This window comes from Terrapene carolina, unplaced genomic scaffold (genome assembly GCF_002925995.2).
Source record: "Terrapene carolina triunguis isolate 2854851 unplaced genomic scaffold, T_m_triunguis-2.0 Scaffold96, whole genome shotgun sequence".
NCBI lineage: Eukaryota > Metazoa > Chordata > Testudines > Emydidae > Terrapene > Terrapene triunguis.
The window spans coordinates 74,799,366-74,817,349 of record NW_020664447.1 but is presented as its reverse complement, the minus strand read 5'-3'; the positions used below and the strand labels follow the sequence as shown (position 1 = coordinate 74,817,349).

At 43.4% G+C, this 17,984-nt stretch overlaps 1 protein-coding gene across 1 annotated transcript in view; it reads left to right on the top strand.

The window, feature by feature from the left end:
- CLMN (calmin) overlaps positions 1-17,984 on the top strand; it is a 96,542-nt gene that overhangs the window by 58,240 nt on the left and 20,318 nt on the right. Inside the window, exons 2-4 of the mRNA XM_024219345.2 lie at positions 4,721-4,782; positions 14,476-14,571; positions 16,787-16,870. Coding sequence (XP_024075113.2) covers positions 4,721-4,782; positions 14,476-14,571; positions 16,787-16,870 — 242 coding nt within the window. The remainder of the gene's footprint in view (positions 1-4,720; positions 4,783-14,475; positions 14,572-16,786; positions 16,871-17,984) is intronic.

Sequence of the window (17,984 nt, the reverse complement as noted above, 5' to 3'; positions counted from 1 at the left end):
AAAACTGCTATCTCCAATTGCCACTCAATGTCACCACCATTAGTGGGTGAATTTCTTGTAGGCATCACAGCAGAGGTAGGTCCTGAAGAGGGATTTGAAGGAGGAGAAAGTAGTGGCCTCAAAGATTAGTACAGGAATAGATTCAAGGCTGGAATCCTTGATGGAGAAGATGGGGATGGGGATGGGGATAGTGCCATTAGCAGACAAGGGGAACCAGAAAAATTGCATTGATTGATCCCAATAGGACTCAAAATTTAAACCCCAGAATGCAGTTTAGTTAGCAAAAGGAAGATGGCAATCTGTTTGACAGATATCACCATAGTAGCATGTGTTTTCTGGCTCTGAGTAGCAGGAGATACAAACTTTTTCTAATAATTAACATACACTTAATATCTCTGATCCAATTCCTGCCATCCTCTAGGGTGTAGCTGTAGGCCAGGGAGGAATTCCCAAGGTTGCAATAACGCCACTGTTTTCTCTGTAGCCTCTAGGGACTTTCCTTCCCTTTCAGTTATTACACATAATATTTGCACCAAGTCTGTGTACTGGAGTGTGGTATTAGAGTACAGCATTTGTCTCTGAGTACTCACTTGGGCACATCTCCCATTAAGTTGAATAGAAGTCTTACCTGAGAAAGGACTCAAGATTTGGCTCTCTGAAAACAGCAGTCACTGCCTTGTGAGGGTCAAAGTTTCACATCTTGAATTTTTGTTTGTCTTTTATGATAAGGTCAAAGCTGAGCTTGACCCCTGAAACTCAAATGTTAAACCAAAACCAGAATGCTATAGCTTTACTACCATCTAACATTATGTCCCTAAATTCAGCCCTCACAGCAGGTATTCTTCCTTTCCAGCATTTGCACTCGATTTGTGTGCAGGCTGGCCATATGGTGTGTGTAATTATTCTTTTATAATGCTGTTATTGCTCTCTAGTTGCCCAGTAAACCCAGCACAATTTCAGTAAACTGTATACATCAGGGCAGAAATCTTAGACTTGACTGATTTTCTGCACCTTTATGCAATGGTAGGTGCAAAGAAAAAAGGTTCCATTTGATTTATGGAAACTGTATAAAGTTTATTGAGTCTCTACAACCCTCACAAATGAAGAAGGCTTGTAGAGAGGGGAGGCTGCATCAAAACTGGGAGGTCCACAAAACTAGAGGAGAAAAACACTTAAGGCACATGTCAGTAAATACCTGTGTGGACCTTTCCCCCATTAATTCTCCAGATCAGCATATGGACTGCATAAGCTGTTATATTCTTTTCCCAGTCCAATTACTGCTACGCTGTAGCACTGGAATATCACATAGGCGATTAGTGTGTTTCTGTCAGGGTCACTGTTCTTCCTCGTAGCAGTTTTGTGCCCAGTGATTATTCTCTGTAGAAATTATGTCCTGAATTTTCATATGGTTGTGGGCAAAAGCATGAGCATGCCTAAGTATGTAAATCATCTGATGTACAAGTTGGATTTGTGTGCACACATCTGCATGTATATGTGCAACCCAGCCTTGCGTGCATCGCAGGATTTATATAGCTAAATTAGGTGTATGCCATACTGTACGCTCACTTTTGCAGGTACCCATTTGTAACATGCAGCCTGCAGAATATTTTTTCTTTACCCTAGAAACAGTGATGCACAAACTGATTGGGATAAAATAGAAACTGACTGAAATGAAACCTCTTCTGAGTTAGAAAATGTTAGCTTCCCTTCTCCCATCTCTGACTTTTGTATGCTTCTGGACTACCTGGTTTCACCTTGGGCAGAAATTCCAGAATACTGCTCTGACAGTATTTTCTTCCTAACTAGAATTGGAAAAACACTAATCTAGTCTCCTGATATCTCCAGTCCTTTTCTAAACCAAAAAAGATATACATCCCTCGCTATGTAGGACAGCCAGCACATAGCCTGGGTAGACTCAGTTTCCTGACCATATATAACGCCATTTCTGGTGCTTTACAGGCTGTCAAAAGGGGGGGAGGCGCTGGAAGCATGTGCCATTGTCCATACTTTATATTGAAACCTGCAGGTAATAGATGATACTTTTTTTATTGATATTCTAAAGCCATAAATGTGACCTTTCAGTTTCACGTGTGAGGAAATCTGTGCACATACTTTCTGAAATATTTTGGGGAAAAAAAGCCAATAGCAATAATTAGTTTGGCATTTTTTGTGATTTCTAAAGCACTTAAAGGGCAATGAATTTCTTTTATTCAGTCCTACATAAAATCAGATTTTACAGAAATAAGCTGATTTAAAAGGCTTGAATGGCTGGCAGTGACAGATACAATTCACACTGAAAGCTCAATTCCTATACATCAAAATAAAAAAAATTGTATGTGTCATTAGAGGCTGCTGACCCTCGAATTAAAATGATCAAAAAGCACAATATTAAAATGTGATTTATGGAAGCTACTGCTTAACCCATAATTAGGCTGACCAATAAAAACAATTCAGACTTCTACAGGACATGATTACCCAGGAGGTAGCTTAGCTATTATTTTCTTATTGCTAAAGAAACAAAATAATTTACATATATTTGTGATATGCTCTTCAAGTAAGTTGAAACACAACATGACTAGTTTAATATGGTATTTTTGTTAGCAAGTTGTCAAATTTCCTTCATTTAAGTGAAAGCTGAGAACCACTTGAGAATAACTGTATGCCTGAAATGAAAATATTTTCTCTTTAATCTCTTTCAGTTAAAAGAAATGTGGGTGTTACTTTTTATAATAGTAGGTAAATAGAAGTCAGGCAAAAATATGACTTTTTTTTTTTTATGCTGTCCCTTTTGTTTAATAGGGAAATGTACCATTCGCTGAGTCCTTTTACATTAGGTTGTAAACTCTTTTTGTGGCGAGGACTGTGTCTTCCTAAGTACTTGTACAACACATAGCATAATGGGGCACTAGTCCTAATTGGAGCCTGTCGGTGTTATCACAATATAAATAATAATAAATTCTTTGAGGGAAGTTGGTATTTTGATGCAAAATACAATAGCTCAGAGGTTCGGAAGATGAGAGTCTTATCTAATGGCTTAAATCAAGATGGGAACATTTCCCTAAAAGATGCGTAAATCAAACTTTTTATAATGAGATTCGTGCCTATCATGACTCATACCTATCATGGTGACCGATATTGTCTCATTGTTTCTTTATACTTCCCCCATCAGCTGTCCCTTGTTTTATACTTAAATTATAAGCTCCTGGGGGCAAGGACCATCATTTTGTTCTGTTTCTACATTGCTTAGCACAATGGAGTCCTGGTCCATGGCTCGGACTCCTAGGTACTATTATTATTATTATTACTACTACTACTACTACTATTAGTTTTTGGCCAAACCCACGACTGATGTCAATTAGTATAGCTCAGTGATGCTATGCTGATTCACACCAGCTGGCTCTTTATCTTTATTCCTGCTAAATTTAGCCACTAAAATTTGCTTTTATCTTAATGGAAATAGATTTAGTTCATGTTGTTAATTTAGGTTTTAAATATTTAAAGTTAATAAAATCCAGGCTACTTAGTCTTCTAGTATTTAGAAATGGAAAACACTTGTTAGGTAATCAAGAACATCTCTCAGTGAATGCAGGATTTAGTATCCCAATATCAGATAATAACCTCATACTACAGTAGATCTTAGCCAAAAGCCTGTCTCTAAAGCATCTTTAAAGGGGTAAAGGCTTCATTCTAATTCTTTCATTACCAAAACCAAAAATTCACTGTTCATAGCAACTACATGTATTCTTATTTTTAAAAGTTTAGCTCATAACTGAAGTAGCAATGGCTAGTCTTTCACTTAATCCCATGCATGAAAGCTTAAAATGGAGAGAAACTGTAATCTTCTCCATCTTTGAACCTTTTCCCCAACTCCCATTTGTCACTCATATAAAGTGTCTAGACAGCCTATATTCACTGCACCCATTTTAGGCTGACATTGTACTCCCAGCAGCAGGCAACATCTCATCATGGCAATAATAGAAAAATACATCATCATAATAGGCTGTAGTGTTTTTTTCATCCATAGATCTAAATATAATTATCCTTTACACTTTTTATTGATGGGGAGACAGAGAGAGGTTTAGCACTATTATTTTTCAAAATGCTCATGCAAACACCTTGGAGCATTATGCCATCCCGAGTGTTTCCGGGTCCTGATTATCCCACAAGTTGATCTGTGTGAGTGGAACTGTGCTTGTGCAGAGCCCTATTAACTGGAATAGAGCTCTGTGCACACAGAAGGGTTTACCTTTATGAATCAGCTGCTAGAATCTGGGTCTCTGTGGTTTTACACCCATATGCTTCAAAATGTAGGCGTAAGTGGTTTGTCCAGGGTCACATGCTGAGTCCATGGGATTCATGCTGAGTGGCAAGAGGGGTAGCTTTCCCACGTACGTGCCTACCGTCTCAAATGGCTATGTATTCACAGCGGCTGGACCCTCATGCCACTGCAGCAACACTCTATTTTTAGCATGCTAGTTGGATCAGAGCTAGCACAGGTATGCCTCCTTGAGCTGGATTACACCCCCAACTCAAAGTGTAGACATACCCCATGTCAGAGCCAGGAATCAAACCAAGGTCTCCTGACTCACGGTACTGTGTGTGATCCACTGGCCACACAACTTCTTTATTGTATGGGGTTTGATTATTTTTGTAATGCATTAGAAACTGCTGTGAATTTTTCCACTTCTGAAAAATAAATCACCTACTTTTTTATTTGTAGTGGAGAGGGAAAATGTGCAGAAGAGAACCTTTACCAGGTGGATAAATCTACATTTGGAGAAGGTAAGGCCAACAAATACTTTTGTCCATTTGTAAAAATAAAAACTGTTCATACATCTTCCATAAATACCTCCATACTAAGATAGATAGATATATACACACACCAGTCTGCTGAAAACGTAACTTCTGCCTTACCCAGGCATATTTCTTGATTTCATGTACCTTCTGGTGTTATTCATATATACTGTTACTGTAAAGAGTTTTAGAATACAGTATGCCTATATAAAATATAGGCCTGATCCTACTACATTCCTTTTGCTGGACTGGTTCCTTAGGTTATACTGTACTGGAGCCCTGAAAAGAATGATTCTCCAGAAAAGAAAATGGTTGTCAACAAAAGAAGAGTTAAAGCTAAAATTACACATCTGTGGTGTGAAGGAAAAGTGGAAACTAGCTATATACTGATATGTAAGAACAACACAATGCGAAAAGCGTTTAAAAAGTGTCAGATTAAAGACTCTGGAACTTCAGGATTATTCTTATTTTAAAAGAAAATAAATAGTGAAGTTGAAATGTTTCTTTATTTTGTGGGGAAGGTTGAGGGCATGTTCCTGTGTGGATGAAAGGCGCTTTTCTATTGCTTTGATTCATTGGCTGGCTGAGTTTATTTGTTACATGTGTATGATTATTTAATGCTGCGGGGTGGTCATTATGTGATTAAATTAATTGTTAGCGTTAGGGCACATGGAAATTTCTGCGTAGGAGATTTTTATTGTCTTTTTAAATCTAAAGAAATAACGGAGAAATAGATGTGTGTGGTTTGGTTGCTCTGGGCATCACATTGGGAAATACATAATAGAAATTTGACAGTGTCCTTTTCAAATTGGATTAGCAAGTCAGAGTTCTAAATGTCACGTTTAAGATACATGCGTTCCTTGGAACATAGCTCAACCCTTCATCTCAGGTTGATAATTTAAGTTCCTTGTATTTTATTATTTGTGGGTTGGTAAGATGAGACCTTAAAAATGAGGTCTTTTCTGCGCTCTGTAGATATTAAAGACCCCATGGTATTTTTCATAATGAGTCATTTGTCTCAATCTCCTCTGTGTCTCCCCCCGCCCTCCCACACACACACACACACACACACGCACACTGTGCTTTGGATCTGATTCTGCAACTCCTACTAACATTGAAAAGTAGTTTCTTGGTTGAATAGTCCCATTGAGAGTCAGACTACTCTCAGGAGTAAGCGCTACTCGATGTGGGAAGGTTGCAGAAAAGGAAATTATTACTAATGTGGCAATAGTGTGCTCAGTGCAGCACAAGACCCACAACTAAGGGTATGTCTACACTACGAAACTAGGTCGAATTTATAGAAGCCGGTTTTATAGATATCGCTTTTATACAGTCGATTGTGTGTCCCCCCACATAAAATGCTCTAAATGCATTAAGTCGGCGGACCGCGTCCACAGTACCGAGGCTAGAGTCGACTTCCGGAGCGTTGCACTGTGGGTAGCTATCCCACAGTTCCCGCAGTCTCCACCGCCCATTGGAATTCTGGGTTGAGATCCCAATGCCTGATGATGCAAAAACAGTGTCGCAGGGGGTTCTGTGTACGTGTCGTCAGGCCCCTCCCCCTCCGTCAGAGCAACGGCAGACAATCGATTCGCGCCTTTTTACCTGTGCAGACAACATACCACGGCAAGCATGGAGCCCGCTCAGCTCAGCTCACCATCACCATATGTCATCTGGGTGCCGGCAGACATGGTACTGCATTGCTACACAGCAGCAGCTTAATTGCCTTTTGGCAGTAGACGGTGCAGTATGACTGGTAGCCGTCATTGGCTATCTGGGTGCTGGCAGACGTGGAGCTGCATTGCTACACAGCAGCAGCTTCTTGCCTTTTGGCAGTGGATGGTGTATTACAATTGATATCCGTCATAGTCATATTCCTCAGTGAGTTCAATCAGAGGCACCCGGGAAACTTCTTCAGCAGATTCCTCTAAGAAATACTGAACCAAACTTTCCATTCTGGGCATCTGATTCTTCATTTTGTCTCCTGGAGACCCGGCAGTCCTATTGAACCGTCTTGACGATGATGGCTAGCAGTCGTAATACAGCATTTTCTGCCAAGCACCCAGAAGATGCCAATGGCTATCAGTCATGCTGCACCGTCTGCTGCCAGCTTAAGATGTAAAAATAGATGGACCAGATTTGTTCTGTATTCATTTGCTTCCCCCTTCCTCCGTGAAATCAACGGCCTGCTAAACCCAGGGTTTTGAGTTCAATCTTTGGGGGGGCCATTCTGTGTGACAGTTGTTTGTGTTTCTCCCTGATGCACAGCCACCTTTGTTGATTTTAATTCCCTGTACCTGTACGCCATGTCGTCACTCGCCCCACCCTCCCGCCCTCCATCAGACACTAGTTTCGCGCTTTTTTTTCAGCCCAGACGCCATAGCACTGGGATCATGGAGCCCGCTCAGATCACCGCGGCAATTATGAGCACTATGAACACCACGCGCATTGTCCTGGAGTATATGCAGAGCCAGAATATGCCAAAGCAAAACCAGAACCAGGCGAGGAGGTGATTGCAGTGATTGCAGCGCGGCGACGAGAGTAATGAGGAAATTGACATGGACATAGACCTCTCACAAAGTACGGGCCCCAGCAATGTGCAAATCATGGTGTTACTGGGGCAGGTTCATGGCGTGGAACGCCGATTCTGGGCCCGGGAAACAAGCACAAACTGGTGGGACTGCATCGTGTTGCAGGTGTGGGATGATTCCCAGTGGCTGCGAAACTTTTGCATGCGTAAGGGCACTTTCATGGAACTTTGTGACTTGCTTTCCCCTGCCCTGAAGCGCCAGAATACCAGGATGAGAGCAGCTCTCACAGTTGAGAAGCGAGTGGCGATAGCCCTGTGGAAGCTTGCAACACCAGACAGCTACCGGTCAGTCGGGAATCAATTTGGAGTGGGCAAATCTACTGTGGGGGCTGCCAGGGCAATCAAAGATCTGCTGATATCAAGGGTAGTGACTCTGGGAAACGTGCAGGTCATAGTGGATGGCTTTGCTGCAATGGGATTCCCAAACTGTGGTGGGGCGATAGACGGAACCCATATCCCTATCTTGTCACCGGAGCACCAAGCCACCGAGTACATAAACCACAAGGGGTACTTTTCAATGGTGCTGCAAGCCCTGGTGGATCACAAGGGACGTTTCACCGACATCAACGTGGGCTGGCCGGGAAGGGTACATGATGCTCGCGTCTTCAGGCACTCTGCTCTGTTTAGAAAGCTGGAGGAAGGGACTTTCTTCCCGGACCAGAAAATAACCGTTGGGGATGTTGAAATGCCTATCGTTATCCTTGGGGACCCAGCCTACCCATTAATGCCATGGCTCATGAAGCCATACACAGGCAGCCTGGACAGTAGTCAGGACCTGTTCAACTATAGGCTGAGCATGTGCCGAATGGTGGTGGAATGTGCATTTGGACGTTTAAAAGCACGCTGGTGCAGCTTACTGACTCGGATAGACCTCAGCGAAACCAATATCCCCATTGTTATTGCTGCTTGCTGTGCGCTCCACAATATCTGTGAGAGTAAGGGGGAGACATTTATGGCGGGGTTGAGGCAAATCGCCTGGCCGCTGATTACACGCAGCCAGACACCAGGGCGGTTAGAAGAGTACAGCAGGGCGCGGTGTGCATCAGAGAAGCTTTGAAAACGAGTTTTGTGACTGGCCAGGCTACGGTGTGAAACTTCTGTTTGTTTCTCCTTGATGAACCCTCCGCCACCCACCCCCGCCCGGTTCACTCTACTTCCCTGTAAACTAACCACCCTCCCCTCCCCCCTTCGAGCACCGCTTGCAGAGGCAATAAAGTCATTGTTACTTCACATTCATGCATTCTTTATTAATTCATCACACAACTAGGGGGATAACTGCCAAGGTAGCCCGGGAGGGGTGGGGGAGGAGGGAAGCGCCGGGTGAGGTGGGGGAGGAGGGAAGGACAAGGACACACTGCAGTTTAAAACTTTAAAACTTTAACTCTTATTGAAGGCCAGCCTTCTGATGCTTGGGCAATCATCTGGGGTGGAGTGGCTGGGTGGCCGGATGCCCCCCCACCGTGTTCTTGGGCGTCTGGGGGAGGAGGGCTGTTGGTTACACAGGGGCTGTAGCGGTGGTCTCTGCTCCTGCTGCCTTTCCTGCAGCTCAACCATACGCTGGAGCATTTCAATTTGATGCTCCAGCAGCCGGAGCATCGACTCTTGCCTTCTGTCAGCAAGCTGACGCCACCTATCCTCTTCAGCCCGCCACTTGCTCTCTTCAACCCGCCACCTCTCCTCTCGTTCATATTGTGCTTTTTTGCACTCTGACATTGACTGCCTCCATGCATTCTGCTGTGCTCTGTCAGCATGGGAGGACATCTGGAGCTCCGAGAACATATCATCCCGAGTCCGCCGTTTTCTCCTTCTAATCTTCACTAGCCTCTGCGAAGGAGAAACATTTGCAGCTGGTGGAGGAGAAGGGAGAGGTGGTTAAAAAAGACACATTTTAGAGAACAATGGGTACACTCTGTCACATTAAATTTTGCTGTTCACATTACACAGCACATGTGCTTTCGTTACAAGGTCGCATTTTTCCTTATATTGAGGGCTTGCCGGTTTGGAGTGAGAGATCACTCACGCAGTGCCAGGCAACAGAATTCGGCTTGCAGGCAGCCATGGTAAGCCACAGTCTTTTGGCTTTTTTAACTTTCATAACGTGGGAATGGTTTCAAACAGCAGCGCCCTCATTTCCCATACCAAGGACCCGTTGGGTTCGCCATTTAAAATGGGTTTGCAATGTAAAAGGAGGGGCTGCGGTTTCCGGGTTAACATGCAGCACAAACCCAACTACCCCCCCACACACACACCCAATTCTCTGGGATGATCACTTCACCCCTCCCCCCCACCACGTGGCTAACAGCGAGGAACATTTCTGTTCAGCCGAGCAGGAACGGGCACCTCTGAATGTCCCCTTAATAAAATCACCCCATTTCAACCAGGTGACCGTGAATGATATCACTCTCCTGAGGATAACAAAGAGAGATAAGGAATGGATGTTGTCTGCATGCCAGCAAACACCGGGACCATACGCTACCATGCTTTGTTATGCAATGATTCCAGTCTACGTGCTACTGGCCTGGCGTGGTAAAGTGTCCTACCATGGCGGACGGGATAAGGCAGCCCTCCCCAGAAACCTTTTGCAAAGGCTTTGGGAGTACATGAAGGAGAGCTTTCTGGAGATGTCCCTGGAGGATGTCCGCTCCATCCCCATACACGTTAACAGACTTTTCCAGTAGCTGTACTGGCCGTGATTGCCAGGGCAAATTAATCATTAAACACGCTTGCTTTTAAACCATGTGTAATATTTACAAAGATACACTCACCAGAGGTCCCTTGTGTGCCCTCAGGGTCTGGGAGCACGCCTTGGGTGAGTTCGGGGGTTACTGGTTCCAGGTCCAGGGTGATAAACATATCCTGGCTGTTGGGGAAACCGGTTTCTCCGCTTCCCTGCTGTGAGATATCTTCATTGTCTTCATCTTCATCATCATCTTCCGCGTACCCCGAACCCGCTTCCCTGTTGCGTGATTCTCCATTGATGGAGTCAAAGCACACGGTTGGGGTAGTGGTGGCTGCACCCCCTAGGATGGCATGCAGCTCCGCGTAGAAGCGGCATGTTTGCGGCTCTGCCCCAGACCTTCCGTTTGCCTCTCTGGCTTTGTGGTAGGCTTGCCTTAGCGCCTTAATTTTCACGCGGCACTGCTGTGCATCCATGTTATGGCCTCTGTCCTTCATGGCCTTTGAGACTTTTTTTCTAATATTTTGCCATTTCGTTTACTGCTACGGAGTTCAGCTAGCACTGTTTCGTCTCCCCATATGGCGAGCAGATCCCGTACCTCCCGTTCGGTCCATGCTGGAGCTCTTTTGCGATCCTGGGACTCCATCATGGTTACCTGTGCTGATGAGCTCTGCATGATCACCTGTGCTCTCCACGCTGGGCAAACAGGAAATGAAATTCAAAAGTTCGTGGGGCTTTTCCTGTCTACCTGGTCAGTGCATCTGAGTTGAGAGCGCTGTCCAGAGCAGTCACAATGAAGCACTGTGGGATAGCTCCCGGAGGCCAATAACGTTGAATTCCGTCCACACTACCCCAAATCCGACCCGCAAAGGCCGATTTTAGCGCTAATCCCCTCGTCGGAGGTGGAGTAAAGAAACCGGTTTAAAGGGCCCTTTAAGTCGAAAAAAAGGGCTTCATCGTGTGGGCGTGTCCAGGCTTAATTCGATTTAACGCTGCTAAAGTTGACCTAAACTCGTAGTGTAGACCAGGCCTAAGTCTCTGCCCTGAAGAGTCTTCTGTCTGAGGTGACTAATCCTACTCCCATTGGAATCAATGGCCAAGCTTCAGGAAGTGCGGGATTGTGCTGCATGTGCTGTATTTTTGTGCAGTTTTTGGTCTAGTTGCCACAATTCCTGACAGAGGTGGCTGCATTTCAGTGGTGGTGTAGGTATGTGATTTGTAAAGAGTTTTCAGATAAAAGTCACTAAATATATTATTTCTTAAGAGTTCTACAGTTTGTTACTGAAGAGATGAAAGGATCTTCTTAAATCTCATTGGAAATACAGAATAAGATTAGCAGTGATGTTTTGACCGAAAGATCTTTGGGAACAATCCACATTATAAATAGAAAATGTGTAATTCCTTTGTGAATTAGACTTTAGGATTTTAAACTAACTGCAATTTGAAGGCTGTCAGAAATGCTTGCTGAGCATCTGGCTTCTGAAAAAGTTCTTTAATTTACAAAAGGAATTAGATCATGAAAAGGCTGCAGGGTGCTGTTAATTCTGCCATACCAAGCACATGAAGTCTTAGGAACGTTATGGGCAAGTGGAGTGTTTTCTCTGGATTACTTACCATTTTTTTTTCTCCCCGGCTGCAACAAAGCAAAATGCTCTTTGACAACAGCCAATGTCTGCTGTTGATGATGCTAGGTTTGCTGAAACTGTCAAAGTAAACATATATTGAACTGAACGAGAGCATTGCCAGAACACTTCATGATGATGGTGAGATTTCCTGAAACTGGGGATACGACTAAAGGATGGGTATTTTGTTGCTTTGCCTTTACAGATACGAAAAACTTCTTTCAAGTGTCTTCTGTGACTTGGTGTGTCCTTATTTTCCACAGTGCAGATTCATAGACTTTAAGGTCAGAAGGGACCATCATGATCATCTTGTCTGACCTCCTGCAAATTGCAGGCCACAGAACCTCACCCACCCACTCCTGTAATAGACCCCTAACCTCTGGCTGAGTTACTGAAGTCCTCAAATCATGGTTTAAAGACTTAAAGTTACAGAGAATCCACCATTTATGCTAGTTTAAACCTGCAAGTGACCTATGCCCAGTGTTGCAGAGGAAGGCAAAAATTCCCCAAGGTCTCCTCTGTCAATCTGACACAGGGAAAAATTCCTTCCCAACCCCAACTATGGCGATCAGTTAGACCCTCAGCATGTGGGCAAGACCCACCAGCTAGTCACCTGGGAAAGAATTCTCTGTAGTAACTCAAAGCCCTTCCCATCTAGTGTCCCATCACTGGCCGTTGGAGATATTCACTGCTATCAGTTGCAGATCGGCTATATGCCACTGTAAGCAGTCTCATCGTACCATCCCCTCCATAAACTTAGCAAGATCAGTCTTGAAGTGAGTTAAATGTTTTGCCCCCCACTGCTCCCCTTGGTATGTGCCTGGTTTTGGGAACAGCTGGTTACTCACAACCCCCGTAATGAAGGAGTTGTGGATGCTCCGCACATTGCAGGTTTCGGTCCTTCTGGTGTTGGAAGTTATAAAAGAAGTTTTTGGTTCAAAGTGGGTTATTGCTTTAGAAACTAATATCTTTCTCAGACCCATGGGTAGCGTTGAATAATATTTTTTGGCTGCATGGGAGGAAGATTATTTACAAAAAGGCCCAGTTCCAAATTGCCAGAAGTTGTGCTTAATCAAACAGTAGTATGCAGTCCAACCAAAGAAGTAAAGAAGTGTCTCCTTAGGGATGAATGAGCAAGTGACGCCCAAATGGAAGGTAATTTCTGCAGCTGGGACTGACTCTGGAGGAGTGAGCAGATTTGGCCGTGTGCCTCACAGTGCACGCATCATGAGACACCGATGTGGGTGGAGGAGATGGTTCCCTTCGGAGGGCTTTGCAGGAAAAGGAGAGCTGCTATATATGAAGTTGCCATGTCATTTTAAATATATTCAGTATACTTGGAAGTATAATGGCACCAAGGAAAACTTTACAGCATAAACAACCGAATACTGTCATTGACCTGGACTATAATCTTCTTTATCCCAATGTAAAGCAGGAGTAACAGCACTGATGTCTATTAGAGTGACACTGGCGTAAGAGATCAGAATCTGGCCCTTGGCCTATCCAGTACTTACATAGGGCCTAGCCCAGAAGTCTATATGGCTAGAGTCTGGTCTCTGTTACACTGATGTAAATCTGAAATAACTCTATTGACTCCAACATACTGGTGTAATGAGATCAGAATCTGGCCCTCAGTTTTAGCTCAGTCCTTACTTGGGCAAAACTTCCATACATGCTAATAAGAGTTTTGACTGAGAAGCGGAGGAAGAACTTCAGAATAGAGCCCACAGTAGATATAAACATATTATATTTATAAGTTTGCGGACAATACCAAGCTGGGAGTGGTTGCAAGTGCTTTGGAGGACCGGATTAAAATTCAAAATGATCTGGACAAACTGGAGAAATGGTCCGAAGTAAATAGGATGAAATTCAATAAGGGCAAATGCAAAGCACTCCACTTAGGAAGGAACAATCAGTTGCACACATACAAAATGGGAAATGACTGCCTAGGAAGGAGTAATGCGGAAAGGGATCTGGGGGTCATAGTGGATCACAAGCTAAATATGAGTCAGCAGTGTAACACTGTTGCAGAAAAAGCAGACATCATTCTGGGATGTATTAACAGGAGTGTTGTAAATAAGACACAAGAAGTAATTCTTCTGCTCTACTCTGCACTGATTAGGTCTCAACTGGAATATTGTGTTCAGTTCTGGGCGCCACATTTCAGGAAAGATGTGGACAAATTGGAGAAAGTCCAGAGAAGAGCAACAAAAATGATTAAAGGTCTAGAAAACATGACCTGTGAGGGAAGATTGAAAAAATTGGGTTTGTTTAGTCTGGAGACGAGAAGACTGAGACATGGTAACAGTTTTCAAGTACATAAAAGGCTCTTACAACGAGGAGGGAGAAAAATTGTTCTTCTTAATCTCTGAGGATAGGACAAGAAGCAATGGGCTTAAATTGCAGCGAGGGCTGTTTAGACTGGGCATTAGGAAAAACTTCCTGTCAGGGTAGTTAAGCACCTGGAATGAATTGCCTAGAGAGGTCATTGGAGATTTTTAAGGGCAGGTTAGACAAACACTTCTCTTGGATGGTCTAGATAATACCTAGTTCTGCCTTGAGTGCAGGGGACTGGACTTAGATGACCTCTCGAGGTTCCTTCCAGTCCTACGATTCTGTGATTCTATAAGAAGCCTTCTCGTGCTACAGTAATACAAATAGTAAAGAAGAAGAAGCATCCCTGTTTTGTAAAGTTCCACATATTTCCTTCAAAAATAATGATGATTTACCAAGTCCTGCTTTTAAAAGATTATCCAGCACTATACAGATAACACTGCTTCCTTTCCTCACAGTGCAATCCTCCTCTGGAAGTGAAAGATTTGTTTCTTGATATTCAAGATGGGAAAATCTTGATGGCTTTGCTGGAGGTCCTGTCGGGGCAAAATCTGGTATGTATACAAGGATGAAAAACCTGTACGTAGTATGGAATTATCCTTGTGTGGGTACATGTGTGAACGTGTAATAGGCCAGATTCTCCCACGCACAGCAGAGTGGGGGAGAGGGTCACATCAGTGAGCCCAGTACAGTTCCCTTATCTGTGGGTTGGCCTCCTGTGGTCTAACTTACCCACACTGTCATGTGGTCCTTACGGGACCTTACACTGGTGAGGGACCAGCATAAACTCCTTTACCTCACAGGAGTTTTGTCAAGTTTTTATTAATGTTTGTTCAGTGCCTTGAGATCTTCTTCAAATGGAGGGTGCTGTGGAAGGGGCAAAGTATTTTTGGTAGAGCTGTATTTTTTATTTATAAATTATAGTTTTATTTTTTGGTAGATTTCACTAAACCAAAAGATCTGTGGCTTAATGCATGTGATTTATTTTCTGAAGTAGCCCTTGGTTTCAGTCCTGATACCTTGGTTCAGATTAGTTCAATCCCTCTGGTATGTGGAGCTATGTGTTTCCAGATTTTGACCTTGCTGGCATTTATTACCTTGAAAAACTGTGTACAAAGTTCCCAGTGCCTGGAAAATAGAAACATCTGCTATAGACATGAGCAATCAATTACAGATGATAATCCTCTGCCCATTTTAACTGCTTGGTAGGTCTTTTTGTTCATACTTGCTAAGTACCAGATTTGCCCCTCTTATGTGGATGTAATCCTGCTTTGTAGTAAGAGTAGAAATTGGCCCCACGATCCACTCCACATTACAGATGTAATTGTGTTCTCATAATCAGCTGGTGAAACTCCCATCTGAATTGGGTACAGAAAGCATGAGAGTTGTCTGCACACTGCAGTTTTTGTGCGTCACCAATTTTGTGTGTCCACACCTATCATCCTGTCTAACTGGGTATGTATTAGTGCAGCCTGGGGAAATCTGTGCTGCTCTCTCACGCTGACTCAGCAGGGGATAGAGGTCCTCAGAGCATGCACACAGAATGGCGTGAGCAACCTGTGTAGCAATGCATCCTGGGACGTCCTACTGCACAGGTAGCCTGGAGGAAAGAGAATTGGCCAAACTGGTTACACAGGCAGAAGTCTAGCCACATAACAAAAAACAGTACACCAAACTGGAGTTACAAGGCCATGGGGCAGCTAGTGGCTTGTCTTCACACTTCACTGCTAAGAAAGGTGCGTTTTTTACCTTGTGGTAACTGATGTGCTTGAGCTATCCTGAGGTAAAAATACAATGAAGACAAGGCATTTAGTTTTATCATGAGATAAATGTGCCAAGGTCAACCCCTGGCTGTTTACCTCATGGTAAAACTACAGTGCTGGTCTTCATGTGTTTTACCTTGGGCTAGCTCATGCTCATTAGTTACCTTGAGGTAAAAAGTAGGGGTTTTTTAGCAGTGAAAACAAACCCTAGATCTCGGGCAAGGGTGAAATGCTGTTAGTTGCGATGATTATTAACTAAGTCTTGACCATATCATGTGCGGACAAAACCTGTTTAGAACCGGTCATGCCACTAACTAATTATAAACTTGATTAAAAGATATAGTGTAGACCAGTTTTTCTCAACATTTTTTGATACCGGGGACTGGCTTACTGCCTTCCTAACAGGGCCGGCTCTAGGGTTTTTGCCGCCCCAAACAGCAAAAAAAAAAGCCGCAATCTGCAGCACTTCGGTGGCAGCTCTACCGCCGCCGCTTCAGAATTCGGCGGCTGGTCCTTCGCTCCGAGAGGGAGTGAGGGACCTGCTGCCAAATTGCCGCCGAACAGCTGGACGTGCCGCCCCTCTCCGTGGGCTGCCCCAAGCACCTGCTTGCTGGGCTGGTGCCTGGAGCTGGCCCTGCTTCCTAAACTGTGTCAGGGAGATAGCAGGGACTGGCGCTAGTCCACTAACCAGTCATGGAGAAACACTGGTGCAGACAAAGCCTAAATGATTAACTCACTAAGCTATGCACTGGCCCTTTTTCATGACTGCTTCTATCACTTTGCTAGCCACTGAAGTGAAGACAGTGGGGATGAGGGGGAGGGTTGGGGGTGGTGTTTGTTTTTTACGCATGCACAATGTCTTAGAGATTCTTAGATTCTGAGACCAGAAGGAACCATTGTGATCAGCTGTGTGCTTTTTTTCTTCATGTTAAACAAATCACTTAAATAATCCAAAGTGTTCATCACTAGTCTGCATTTTAAAACAATACATATTTCTGTTTTCTAGCTGCATGAATATAAGTCCTCAACCCATCGTATTTTTCGGTTGAACAACATAGCTAAAGCACTGAAGTTTTTGGAGGATAGTAATGTAAGTATTTCCAAAGCTCGGTCTCAATTTCGTACTTTCCTCAGTATCTGTTGCAAATATAATTGCACCTAATTTTCTACGCAGCATGCCCATAAGAGGAGTGCACTGATTGAAAAAAGTTGTGCCTTGTTTAACAGCAAGGCTAAAATACCACACAAAATGTAGAAGAACACCTACAGAGTCTAAAAAAACAAGGATTATGTTTTCATTTTATAATGTAAAAGTTCAACAGGATTAAAGGATCAGGAGACCAATATTAAAAGAAAATAACTAGAAATTCAAGTAATCTTTACTGAATTGATTCTAAGTGCCTTGATTTCAGTTACTTTGAAGGTAATAATTGACTTCTTTCTTTTTTCCTTTGATTAAAAGTATTTTAAGTATCATAAATTCTGCATTTCTCTACTAAATTGCAGCAGCAGCTGATCATGAGTCCAAGGCAGGAGAAGATTAAATCTGGAAAAATTAGATAATAAATAAATATATAACTTTTGCAATCAAAACAGTATAAGAGCGGACTTCCTTCTCGTGCCACTTTTACACTAGTGCAATGTCACTGATTTAAGTGGAGCTACTAATTTACACCATTGGCCCAGTATTTTAAAATGAAATAATCCATATTGATTTTTTCCTCCAGATTTTTTTTACGTTCAGGTGTTATGGATGTTTTATGAAAATATTCTCTACTGCTTATAAGATACAACATGGCAGAGAGATATTGGAAGTGATGGTGGAAACATCCAAGTCCCATGCTACACTTTCTCTGTCATGATTCCTGTATATCACATATCCCAACTCTTTTTAATAGGTAAATTAACCCTATAATAGTGAGACTCCCTTTAAAGTGTCTCATAGTGAGATGGAAGGGTGGCAGCATTCTCATCATACTGCAGCCCTTTCTTTCTTCAACTCAGCTAAATCTGCAGCTCCTCAAATGCCGCACCTATTGGCCATTGTACAGCTCCACCCCTGTGCTAGCTGTCTAGCACAGCTAAAGCTGCTAACTTTATGCTGGAAGCCAGCTGCTACTTGTCTACGATCCTACCACCAACCTAACTCTCCTTGCTGTTCTGTGCTTCTGCCTTCCCAGATACTGTGTCTCTTCTGTTCCATT